Raw genomic sequence first — 12,709 nt, forward strand, 5'->3', positions numbered from 1 at the left:
TTTTGTATTTTAATCACCTTAAGTTTTCAGCAGAAGCATGGATCTAAGTATCCCAGCATGCAATTCCCAGAAACAGGAAGTTTCTCACAACTGCATCTTTGTTCCTATATGCCAAACCCTACTCTTTCTATTGGTATTCTCTGCACATAGCACATCCTACTTGTGGCATGTAATCCATAAATGTTACTAGGAAATATGCTTTATTCTATCAGCAGTTAATCACTTTTAGCAATTTTTATGCATACCTGCTCAAAAATAGAAGTATGTTAGTTATCCAATAGTATTTGCTGCATATAACAAATCACCAGAAAATTTAGCACCAGAAAAATTTATTATCTTAGAGTTTCTGAGATTCAGAAATCTGAGAATGGTTTAGTTTGGTAGTTCTCATGAGGTTGCAACTTTTTGGCTGTGGCTGCAACTTGAAGGCTTGACTGGGGTTTCCACTCATGTGACAGTTGGCTTCAGTTCCTTGCCAAATGGGCCTCCCCATGGAGTTGTGCATGCCTGGCACCTGGCTTCCCCAAGAGTGAGTGATTTAACAGAGAGACAGGGAGGGAGGGACAGAGCCAAGAATTCAAAAAACAGGAAGAAAGGGATGAAAGGAAGACAGGTAGTGGGAAGAAACATACCAAAGATGAAAGCAAGAGTTTTTTACAACATAGTCTTAGAAATAACATACCAACCGTTCTGCCATACTCTACTGGTCACAAAGACCAACAATGTTATGTGGGAGGGATTACACAAGAGTATGAATATCAGGAGGTAGGGATCATTGGGGGTTATATTGGAGGCTGGGAAGCACTGTATTTTACCAAAAGAAAAAGAAAACTTTATTATATTCACAGGTTCATAATAAAACACTTGAGTTAGACCCACTAATTCATTTGGGTAAACCATGAAAATATGGTTATAATTTTATCAGTGCAGATGACAAAATATTTCCTAAAAGGTGTTAAACATTAAATTGTTCCAAGCTAAATCCAAAAAAAAGAATAAAAGTTTTAAAACTATGAAAATCCGATATGAAAAGAAAATGTCAATTACATGGTAAAAGGTAATTTAGATGGCAAGGCTAGGTGTCTTAGGAAAAAAACAAAGGTCTGAAATATAGCTCAAATAAAAAATAACCTTGCAAGTGTTTTAGTAATAAAAAATGTTATGAGAAAAATTACATATGGCCATAATTCCAGTAACAGAATTTTTGTCTTTCTGCAATTAATAAGCTTTTATCAATCGTGGTTTGAGAAGGAACAAAACCTTTAAAATTCTAAATATGAACCTCATAACTCAAAGTAATTGAGGAAGTGAATGTGTTCTTCAGTATAAACACCATGCTACATTTTTTAATAAAAAATGAGAAGAAAAAAATACATGTATCTATTTGTATTTGCTGCTACTACACCTAAACTGTGGGAAGATACATAAGAAACTAATAAAAATGAATACTTGTTGAGAATGGAAGGTAGGAAGAACAAGGTAGACACATACAAGGTGGAAGGTAAAATTTACACTGATAGGTTTCTTTTTTATGTTTATTTACAAAGAGAGAGTGAGCACATGAGCAAGGGGGGAGGGGCAGAGAGAGAGGGAGACACAGGATCCAAAACAGGCTCCAGGCTCTGAACTGTCAGCACTGATTCCAACACAGGGCTTGAACTCATGAACTGCAAGATCATGACCTAAGTTGAAGTCAGATGCTTAACTGACTGAACCACCCAGGTACCCCTACAGTGTGATAAGTTTTTTATATTATTCTGGTTTTTAAATCATGTATGTGTCTGTGTAAATATATATGTATGTAATATACAAATTATATGTGAAATACTTTTTAGTTTTTTAATGTTTATTTATTCAGTTTGGGGGGGAATAAATGAGGGAGGGATGGTGAAGGTGGGAGAGAGAGAATCCCAAGCAGGCTCTGCACTGTCAGCACAGAGCCTGACACAAGGCTTGAACTCATGAACTCTAAGACCATGACATGAGCCAAAATCAAATCAGACACTCAACCGACTGAGCCAACCTGGGACTCCTGAAACATTTTTTTTTAAATCACAAAGAAAAAAATTAAAAACTAAGATGGGTTTCTAGGTTTCTCGTTTATTTTAGGATATTTTCTTTTAAAAAACGAGTCAAGTTATCAAAGTTATGCTTGCTACTAAAAAAAGTTCTGTTCTTATAAAACAATATTTAAATGTAGGCTGTTATAAATTTAGGCAGTTGAGACACCATAGGCTACTGCTTTTATGGTTAAATCATAAGGTGAGATATTCATACAAGAGAAGGTTTAGTCTTTCTATGTATTACCTACTTTTCAGATTTTTATTTCTTACTTAGCCAAGTTTAATGTCCACTATCTAACAAGTTCTCAGGTAACCTTCTCTTTATTGGTATAGCCATCCTCCTGGGTTGTTTTCCAACCATGTAGTCAAGATTCATGTCTCTATTATAGCTATTACTTTTACTTTATTAATTATCTTCTTCACATATTCAGCTCCATTAGGGACAGAACTATTTTATACATCTGTCAACCAGTGAAGCCTAATAAAGTGCTCTGCATATAGTAAGTATATAGAATAGACACAGAGAATTTGCTTGGTGGCTGCATAGAACAAGCTAGATTTTACTTCATATTTCAAAATTCAGAGGAAGAAAGCAGTACTAAAAGGCATAAGACCAAAAACAGATCGGTGCAGACTGAATACAAAGCAACATTCTATTTTTTCACCTTTAAAAAAATTAAAATTTCAAAGTAAGTACCAATGTGAAGAACATGACCAAGTAAGTAACAATGGCATTCAGGAACATATTGTACAGCTACAAAGAACACTTTAAAATGTGCCTCCAAAGGCACATTACTCCCATTTTTATTAAATGTAGAGACTTTATGAAAACAAATCCAAAGCCATCCTATATCATGGGAAGCGCCCTGCACCATTTGGTTATTTTAAAGTAATTTCAGTATTCATAGACTGTGCAACTAGTCAGACTGCAAAATAAACACACACTATACAGAAAAAGCTAAGTTTGATATGCAATTCTTTTTATCTTATACCATTTCAATAAATTTCACAGGTTACTTTGTGTTGCCTTTTTATTTAATAACTGCAACATTTTACATTGCTTATCAAGTAGCTACTTCCAGGAGGCTGATAATCTCCTTCATAGGGTGTCTTTGGCTAGTACTACAGATGTGATTCAGTACAAACCATATGACCAGTGGAGTAAAATTCTCAGTCTCTCCTAGCCTGAGACTCAGATCCTGAGTTATAACCCTGACTTGGTCTTCAAGTTGAGATGCTTCATAAGTATTTTCTTACATCAGGGTTATTTAGTGTAGTTTCTTTTTTGTGAAATATACAATGAGTGTTTTTGATACAAAAACATATATACCACATAAGAATAAAAAAAATCAAAATAATGATTATATTTTATATAATATAAATGATAGGACTAACTGAAATATACCCTTTACTTTTTTTTTTTAACACAAAGTACTTTTTACAACTTTACTGTTTGAAGAGGAAAGTTCTGTAACAGTTTCAAATACATAGAATTAATTTAGGTTATTATCCTGTTATAAAAAATAACTACCATATAAAGAATATAAAATATGCCAAAGTAATTAGTTCATTAAAATGTATATTTAATACATTGGTGTCAATGAAAATATGCAGACTTGCCAAGAAAGTTCTAAGGTTTAAAGGAGAAGTTTAAAAAACCTGTTTCAGGCTTCATTTATTGCTACATAATGACTACTTCAAGGGTCATATGGCCTGTTGTCAATCACTCTTAGAAGTGGTAAATACAGTGGAGTATATTTTGGAAGGAAAGGAGAAAAAATAATGCACTGCAATACAAAAATATTACCTATTTATAAATTATTAAAGACTTATAAAACACATACTGAATCACATGTTCTTGCTATAAAAACAATGTATTTAAATATAGAAGCACAAAATTCTGAAGCACCCACAATTATTTTAAGAACACCCATTTAATCAAGAAGAAAACCATATATATGTGTGTGTGTGTGTGTGTGTGTGTATATATATATACACACTTATATACATATATATGTATATATATATAAGTTGAGAAGAAAAAAGGCAAAATTCTGATTTTAATCCAAATAATGAGAGTTTATCTAATCAGGGAGGTAGGTCTCCACTCCAATTATACAAATAAGTTATCTGCCTTATTCAAAGAATTATAAGACTAAGATCTGGAAACTGTGCCATTGAAATTCATTTTTAACAGACTTTAGAAGCCAGCAATGTAACTGGCATATGTAACAGCTATTTCCCTCATAAGGTTACATCTGAAAAGAGCCTACATTAAAATCATTCTTGGCATAAAGAGGTATACATAAGTGCAGATACTTTGGCTTTGCAATTAAATAACAGAGTAAATGCTACAAATTTATTAAAGACAGAAGAAATCCTTGTCTTTATAGAACTTGCATTAAGTCAAAGCTTCAAAAACTGTGGGTCTCTTAAATTTTTAGAGATTTAAATATTGTGCTAATGATTTAAAAAGATAATTTCCTACCTAAAAAGCAAAACTTACGTGTTTCAAACAGCAAATCTTTACTTTTAGTGTCTCTGGCATTTCAGCTTTAGTGGATTTAGTTTTAACAAATTAGTTTGCAATATATAATGTGACTCATATCTTTCACTAAAAAAGATTTTCTATAATGAAAAATACTAATTCTATTTCTAATGGTAAACTAGTAGAGTTGGAGGTCCCACCATGGATTACAGGGATTAGAGCACTGTCAAGATCATTTAAATAATGCTGAGGAAGAAGTCGGCCATCAGATCCTGCCTGAAATTCAACCTGGAAAAAAGAAAAATCTTGATAAGTCAACCCTAGAAAGTAAGCAATCTTGTTTAACTCAGCAGATGAATATAAACTATTATAAAATATCACTCAGTTTAAGCATCAAGAAAATACTTGATAAATACTTCACAAAATGTTTCATATCTCCTATTTGTTTATCTGCTTGCTACAGTGTCTTTCCCACAGATATCATGAAAATTGTTAAAATACCACTACTTCAGACTTTAGGTTTCTTCTCAGTGCACACATAAACACACTAGAGAACTAAGGTTTTAAATAATTATCAACATGACAAATAAAAACCTATGGTATTAAAAAATCTACTTAAAAGTATTTTAAATTTGTTGTTGCAAAAATATTTAATATTTGAATTTAATGTTGCTGGCAAAAATTACATTTTAATATATTTGACTAAAAAATTAACAGGGCTACTTAAACAAATAATTACCAGATGCTTACTTGAAAAAGGAACTTTTAACAGTGAAATCAAAATACAAGTTCTTCTTTCCAAAAGAACTATAACACATCCTGACTGAAGAAAAGCAAGCCCTCAGTATATGAACTCATTCATGTTTAGATTAACCATTCTAATGAAGAACTTGTTTTGAAATAGATTATATTGGATGTTGGAAACAAATACACATTAAAATAATACTGGAGTATCATTTTTTACCTATCAAATTGCTAAAATTCAAAAGTTTGATTATATACTGCTTTGATAAAGATTTGGGGGAAAGAACTCTCTCACACAAATTGTGGTATGAACCTATATTTGAGACAATATGGTAATATCTATTAAGTACAAACTTACACCTGACAATTCTACTTCCAAAAATGTTTGTTATATACTCACACTTAGGCAGAAGAAAATATTGTGGATAACCCAACTGTCAATCAGTACATAAAACCTAGTTAAATAAATTATGGTACATTTATATAAGCAATGACTACTATGCAACTGTTAAAAAGAATGTATCGTAATATGAAATATCTCTAAAACATAAGATCTTAAAGAAGGTTAAAAAATAAAAGGGTATGTATGGAATAAAAAGGACTTATATGCTTATTTGCTTGTACATGCAAAAATCATAAAGACTACATAGAAATGGGTAACACTGAATATGTGACCAGGAATGGAGGATGAAGAGGAATATGGAGAGAGGCTACAGGGTCAGGAGTCAAGAGTGGGAAGGAGAGTTCTCCAGGGCTATTATTTTATACAACTCTACTGGGAACCATTTACATTATAGCCTGGAGTTAATATCTCTAGGGGCTACCCATTACATAGACTACAAAAGGAATATTGTTCTCTAAAAATGCTTGAATACACACACTTGTGAGACAACAGAATATATATATCGTTCTCTGCCCCTGGCTTATGGTATAGCGCTCCTGACACCCTAGTAATTTTTTTTTAATCTTTTTTAAAATTTATTTTGCGAGGTGGAGAGCAACCTGGGGAGGAGCAGAGAGAAAATCCCAAGCAGGCTCTGTGTTGTCAGTGCTGAGCCCAAGGCAGAACTTGATCCCACTGTGAGATCATGTCCTGAGCCAAGATCAAGAGTCGGACACTTAACGGACTGAGCCACGCAGGCACCTTACCTTTGTAATTTCCTAAGTGATAAGAACATTGTAGCTCTTGTTCTTGTATTTGTATTTCATGCTGTCCACAACACAGGGCTCCTAAAACCCTTAAATGTTCCTAAGTGATAAGAGCACTAGGAGTATCTTTTACTCCCATGAAGGACTCTGGGTGCGTTCCTGAATGGGGACTGGTCACCAGAAAGAAGACCAAGCCATAATTAGAAGCTGTAATTTTTCAGTTCTACCCTTAATCTTCCAGAGAGGGGCTAAAAATGGTATTAATATCTGATCATGCCAACATGAGAAAGCCTCCATAAAGTCCCCATAGTGGGGGATTTAGAGAACTTTAAGGCTAGCTAGTACAGCCACACTAGGAGGGTGACATACCCCAACTCCACTGAGACAGACGTGCCTATGCTTGAGAACCTCCCAGACCTCACCCTATGCATATGCCTTCATCTGTGTATATCCTTTAATAAATTGGTAAACATTAAGTATTTCCCTGAATTTTGTGTAAATTAATTAAAACATTAATTAATTAAGGAAATTAATTAAAACATTAATTAATTAAGGAAATTAATTAAAACTAAGGAGGAGGCTGTTAGAATTTTTTAAAAAATTTTTAATGTTTGTTTTTGAAAGAGAGAGAGACAGAGCACAAGTGGGGGAGGGGCAGAGAGAGACGGAGACACAGAATCCAAAGCAGGCTCCAGGCTCTGACCTATCAACACAGAGCCCAATAAGTGGCTTGAACTCATGAACCATGAGATCATGACCTGACCTGAAGTCGGATGCTTAATTGAATGAGCCACCCAGGCGCCCCTAGAATTTCTGATCTATAGCTGGTTGGTCAGAAGTAGAGCCAATAACCTGGACTTATAATCAGCCTTTAAAGGGGGGTGGGGGAACAATCTTGTAGGAATGAACCCTTAACCTTTGGGATCTGATGCTCTCTCTGGGTATATCATGTCAAAATTGAGTTGAATTTATGGATATCCTGCTGGAGTCCTAGAACTTCTTGCTGGTGGGGGGGGAATCCTCTACATATTGGTGACTAGAAGTGTCAGAAATGAAGAATTTTGTGTGAGTAGTAAAGGAGACTCACAGGAAGGAAAGACACATTAGGGTAAAACCATAGAACAGAAAAGACTAAGGTTTTCCTTTTTTTAACATTTTTAGACTTTTGTAATTTTATTTATTTTTTTTAATATTTTTATTTATTTCTAGGGTAGAGAGAGACAGCGTGAACAGGGGAGGGTCAGAGAGAGAGGGAGACACAGACTCTGAAACAGGCTCCAGGCTCTGAGCTGGCAGTCAGCACAGAGCCCAACGCGGGGCTCGAACCCACGAACCGTGAGATCATGAGTGAGATCATGACCTAAGCGAAAGTCGGACGCTTAACCAACTAAGCCACCCAGGCGCCCCATAGACTTTTGTAATTTTAAATCATGTGAATATAGAATAAAGTCAGAATTTAAAAAATTAAAAACCTACTTATTAAGTAGGACTGCTGTGGTGCAGAGGTCAGCAAACTGTGGCCCACCAATTATTCTGTAAACAAAGTTTCATTGGAACAAAGTGAACTCATTAGTTTATATATCGTCTATGGCTGCTTTTGCACTATAATGGCAGGACTGAATAGTTAGTTGTAAAAGAAGTCAGCCCATAATGTCTAAAATATTTACTGTCTGGCCTTTTACATAATAGTTTGCTGACCACCACTGTGAAGAATTAAAGGAGATAATGTATATGAAATGCGTAGTACTCATTGATGTTCAACAAATTTTAGTTCTCTTCGTTTGTCCCAAATAAAGGGTTAAAGAAAAACTTTTGATTATTTAATACAGGATACATTCACTTCAAAAATACATTACCAAAAAATGCCTTACCATATCAGTGTCAATGGAAACTCTGAGACCAATTTTATTCATCCCATTACTCTTTAGAGTTTTCAGGTGAGGACACAATGCAGCACTACAAGCCATGGCTATTTCTTTTGCAAATTGATAACGAGTAGCTGAAATAGATAAATCCTGGTCCTTTAGAAAGTAGAACACCTGAAATGTATTTAATTAGGAAACAAGCCATGATTAAGATTAAAAGTAGCTTGAAAAATACAACTGCTACTTTCAATTCAACTTTATTAATAAAATTCCAATGTTAGTGCCATGAAATTCACAAGTTAAAAGTGTTATCTATATATCCATACAGTAAGTAATAAAAGCTTAAAACCAAAGATTATGGATTATAGACTTAGCTATTTTAACCTAAAATTAACCTGCAGCAACAAAAGCCCTGTTAATTCAGTTTAGAGAAGGGTACAAATGAGTCCACCCTATATAAAATCACCTTCCTTTATGGATCTTAATGAAGTTAAAAATCATACAAAGAAATAATATTCTATAGTTTCTATGTCCTCTATAGTTTCTATCTTGCACATGCATAAAATCACAAAGAATACCTAAGAAATGAGTAACAGTGATTGCCTGACCCAGGAGGTAGAGTGAGGGAAACTATGGACATAGACTAAGGGGTTGAGAGTCTATAATTTCATATCCTCTTAGTTTAAAAAAAGTTGGAACATGTAAAAATAATTTTCAGTTGTGAATGCTGACTATAAACTGATATTTATAAAATATTTTTTTGTCAAATAAGAGAAAGATGAAAATAATACAGTCAACATATTACTAAACAAAGATGGCAATGCTGCCAAAACTTAACTATGAGCTGGCAGGGAGAACCACCATACACAGCCTGAAATAATCTTATGGAAATCCAAATCTGGTATATAAAAGTCAGTCTGGGATGAAAATATGCATGTGTTTCAAGATGTTATATAAAAACTGTTAGTAAGCTGCAATGAGAAATCTCTCAAAGTTCAAAACAATAAAAGCCATATCCAAACACAACATATAAAGGGAAGGAATCTTCTTTCTCAGTTACCTCAGTACACTTTACAGTCTTCTCTTCAGTTTCAAAATCTGCTTCCAGTTTTATTTTTTCACTTGGAAATCCTTGTAATGATATTCCATCCACTGAACTAATAACACTAATAGAATAAAAGATAATATAGTAGTAGTATTAGTACCAAAATGCTTTCTATGAAATGAATTATTACATTTGAATAAGGAGAAAATATGTGAAAACTATAAATTTATAGCAGTAAGATAACTCATTACAAATATTTAAATAGTATTTACAAATAATTAAAACATTTACCAAGATTTCTTGATTGTGTAGGAAATTATATCTACTCTTTCATATGCCCAATTCAGACCTGAGGTTTAAAATGCCTTAGTCTCCTAACAGAAAAGCTGTCTCATGAATTTCAAAAACATTGTTTTGGAATCCTTCAGCATTAGCCCTCTTTTTCCTTCTTTACTCCAGACCCTTTAGCCAATCTCCAAAAAAAAAAAAAAAAAAGAAAATGGATAATTGAAAAGAAAGAGTAGCAGTGATATATTCTATAAGGCCTCTACTGTATGTATTATTAAATTCAGTTGTATTTACAGTGAATCAATATAAAACAGAATAAACATTCAAAGGTTATCCTTTGCTTACTTCACAAAAATAGGTACCAAACAACGGAAAAAGAGTTTTGCCTTTTTCAGCCTTGGCATCAACATCACATTGCTACAAAGTGCACATTTTATCACTGTCCCTCTCCCAAAGCAACCACCCTTTAATAATGTATAGCATCCTAGCCAAGAAAATAACATGACGCTACTTAAATACATGTTTGAAAAAAAAAGACTATATTCATTAGAGTATAGGCATTTAAATTAATGGTATAATTCTATATTTACTCATAAAATGTTTAATTTTGTTAGCAAATTTTTATCCTCCCACCTCCATCACATCAATTATATTTTAGTAACAAAAAATTCCTACCCTTTGTTTCCTTTCTCTTCAGAATCTACCCAGCAGATATCCACATATTCTCTGAGGTCTACAGCATCAACTTTCCCACATGTAATTTTAAAGTCTTTCTGTTCTCGGAGAGCTAGTCGCAAGCCATCCATGGTTTCTGGTGTTATTTGTACCATTAAGCCATCTAAAAATGAGTTGTTTCACATTTCTATTATTAAATATCAATTTATATATCTAATCCATAAAATTTGCTATCAAAATATGTTCTGCACGAGATACAAGTTTTATATTATCTCTTAAATAATTTTAATGATTTTCTACTAAGAAATAAAAATATTTCAAAGTTAAGGATTCTTTTTTAAACTTTTTTAATGTTTATTTCTTTATTTTGAGAGAGACAAAGAGAATGAGTGTGAGTGGGGGAGGGGCAGAGAGGGAGAGATTCCCAAGCAGGCTCTGCACTGTCAGCATATTACCTTGATATGGGGCTAAATCTCATGAACCAAGAGATCATGACCTGAGCCAAAGTTAAGAGTTGATGCTTAACCAACTGAGCCACCCAAACAATCGCTCTTTTTTTAAACAAATAAACAATGGCAACAATTTTCATTACTATGATGAAATTACTGATGCCAAACTGGCCTGTCATAACAACTAATCATAAAACTAGACAAAATATATGAGGTAATTAGTTTCAGGCAGTGAACAACAGGAAGTGCAATACTGTGATTCCTAGAGGAAACTCAACAGGTACGCCCACAATTTCTCAGGCTCTATGCTTCAAGACAATTTCTGCACAGTGACCCATTAAACCTACAATGGCCATACTGGGCTGAGAAGTCAGAATAAGTTTGGGGAAGCCTGGAATCCGGGGTCAAGACACTGAAGGGGGAGGCACCAGATGACTGTAAGGGATCTCTTTGAATCCTTGGACAAGAAATGCAGACACGTTATTCAGGTGAGACTAGATGAAGCCTAACAGAGAAAAGCTATTAGGGTTGGAACAGAACAGAGATACTAGAAATCAAAAAATGCTGGGAGATACTGACACTCTGGACCAACCAAAGTAGAGAGACCTTATTAACACCTGATTAACTTGCATTGTGGCAAAAAATAAAAAAACAAAAAAACAAAAAGAAAAAAACAAAGCCCTTACAAAATCTGTAGGTAAAATAGATTTAGAGAAGAGTCCTGCAAGATTGTAAACACCCTGGAGTTCCACAAATCCATCTGTTAACAAAGTGAAAAATACAGACTACACAAGCTCAACATGACTTATCATGAAAATGCATGCTTAAACATAAATAAACCTTCTTCAGAAAAAGTTAATAGAATCTAAAGTCTCTAATGCATATTAACAATGACAAGTATATAATCAAAAATTAACAGAACTATAAAAAAAATGTGAGCCTCCTGGGGCGCCTGGGTGGCTTAGCCGGTTAAGCGTCCGACTTTCGCTTAGGTCATGATCTCACGGTTCGTGGGTTCGAGCCCCGCGTCGGGCTCTGTGCTGACTGCCAGCTCAGAGCCTGGAGCCTGTTTCNTGGCTGGTGGGACTGCTTTCTTTCAGTCCAATAAGTGAAATAAATGGGGAGCATAGAATGCCCAGGCCCAGAATTACCAGCTCTTGATCAGTACGGCACCTTGACAGCACACACTGCCTCTCCCCTACATTGCTGGGAAGCCTGGTTAAAAAGGCATAGTGTTTGGGGCGCCTGGGTGGCTTAGTCGGTTAAGCGTCCGACTTTCGCTTAGGTCATGATCTCGCGGTTCGTGGGTTCGAGCCCTGCATCGAGCTCTGTGCTGACTGCCAGCTCAGAGCCTGGAGCCTGTTTCAGAGTCTGTGTCTCCCTCTCTCTCTGACCCTCCCCTGCTCATGCTGTCTGTCTCTCTCTCTCCTAGAAATAAATTAAAAAAAAAAAAAAATGTGAGCCTCCTAACAACTGAAACCAACCATAAGATAGCCAACATGCTGGATTAAACACATGTACACCTTAAAACATCTATTCTAAAATATATTCAAAGACCTAAAGCAAAACATCCAAAGAATGAAAAGCAAATACGGGCTAAATGAATAAACAGATTTATAAAAATACTAACAAAGAAACAGAGACTGAAAAATCCCAAAGGGAAATTCTAGAACTGCAAAGTGTAACCTGAAACTGAAACCTCAATGGATAAGCTTAATAGTAGATTGAAGATGGCCAAAAAAAACCAAAAAAACAAAAACAAAAAACCACTCAGAGAACATGAAGAAAGGTCAGTAAAAATTATCCAATCTAAAGAACCCAGAGAAAAATGATTAAAGAAAAATAAACAGAACATCAAGGACCCAAGTGATGATATAAAAGAGATATAAATATAAATATACATATGCATATATACAGATAAAAATATATAGAGAAAAAGATAG

General features: G+C 34.5%; 1 protein-coding gene across 4 annotated transcripts in view; it reads right to left on the reverse strand.

Annotated features, from left to right (window-relative positions):
• Window positions 1-4,084: 4,084 nt before the first annotated feature.
• Window positions 4,085-12,709, reverse strand: part of ZFYVE16 (zinc finger FYVE-type containing 16) — a 50,905-nt gene continuing 42,280 nt past the window's right edge. For all 4 annotated transcript variants that reach the window (XM_039247444.1, XM_039247447.1, XM_039247445.1 and 1 more), the window contains exons 15-18: window positions 10,318-10,480; window positions 9,370-9,475; window positions 8,316-8,483; window positions 4,085-4,839 (exon numbers count right to left, since the gene is read on the reverse strand). In XM_039247444.1, the coding sequence (XP_039103375.1) occupies window positions 4,678-4,839; window positions 8,316-8,483; window positions 9,370-9,475; window positions 10,318-10,480 (599 nt within the window). In that variant the 3' untranslated portion in view covers window positions 4,085-4,677. The remainder of the gene's footprint in view (window positions 4,840-8,315; window positions 8,484-9,369; window positions 9,476-10,317; window positions 10,481-12,709) is intronic.

This window comes from Hyaena hyaena, unplaced genomic scaffold (genome assembly GCF_003009895.1).
Source record: "Hyaena hyaena isolate Hyena2069 unplaced genomic scaffold, ASM300989v1 scaffold_299, whole genome shotgun sequence".
Lineage (NCBI taxonomy): Eukaryota > Metazoa > Chordata > Mammalia > Carnivora > Hyaenidae > Hyaena > Hyaena hyaena.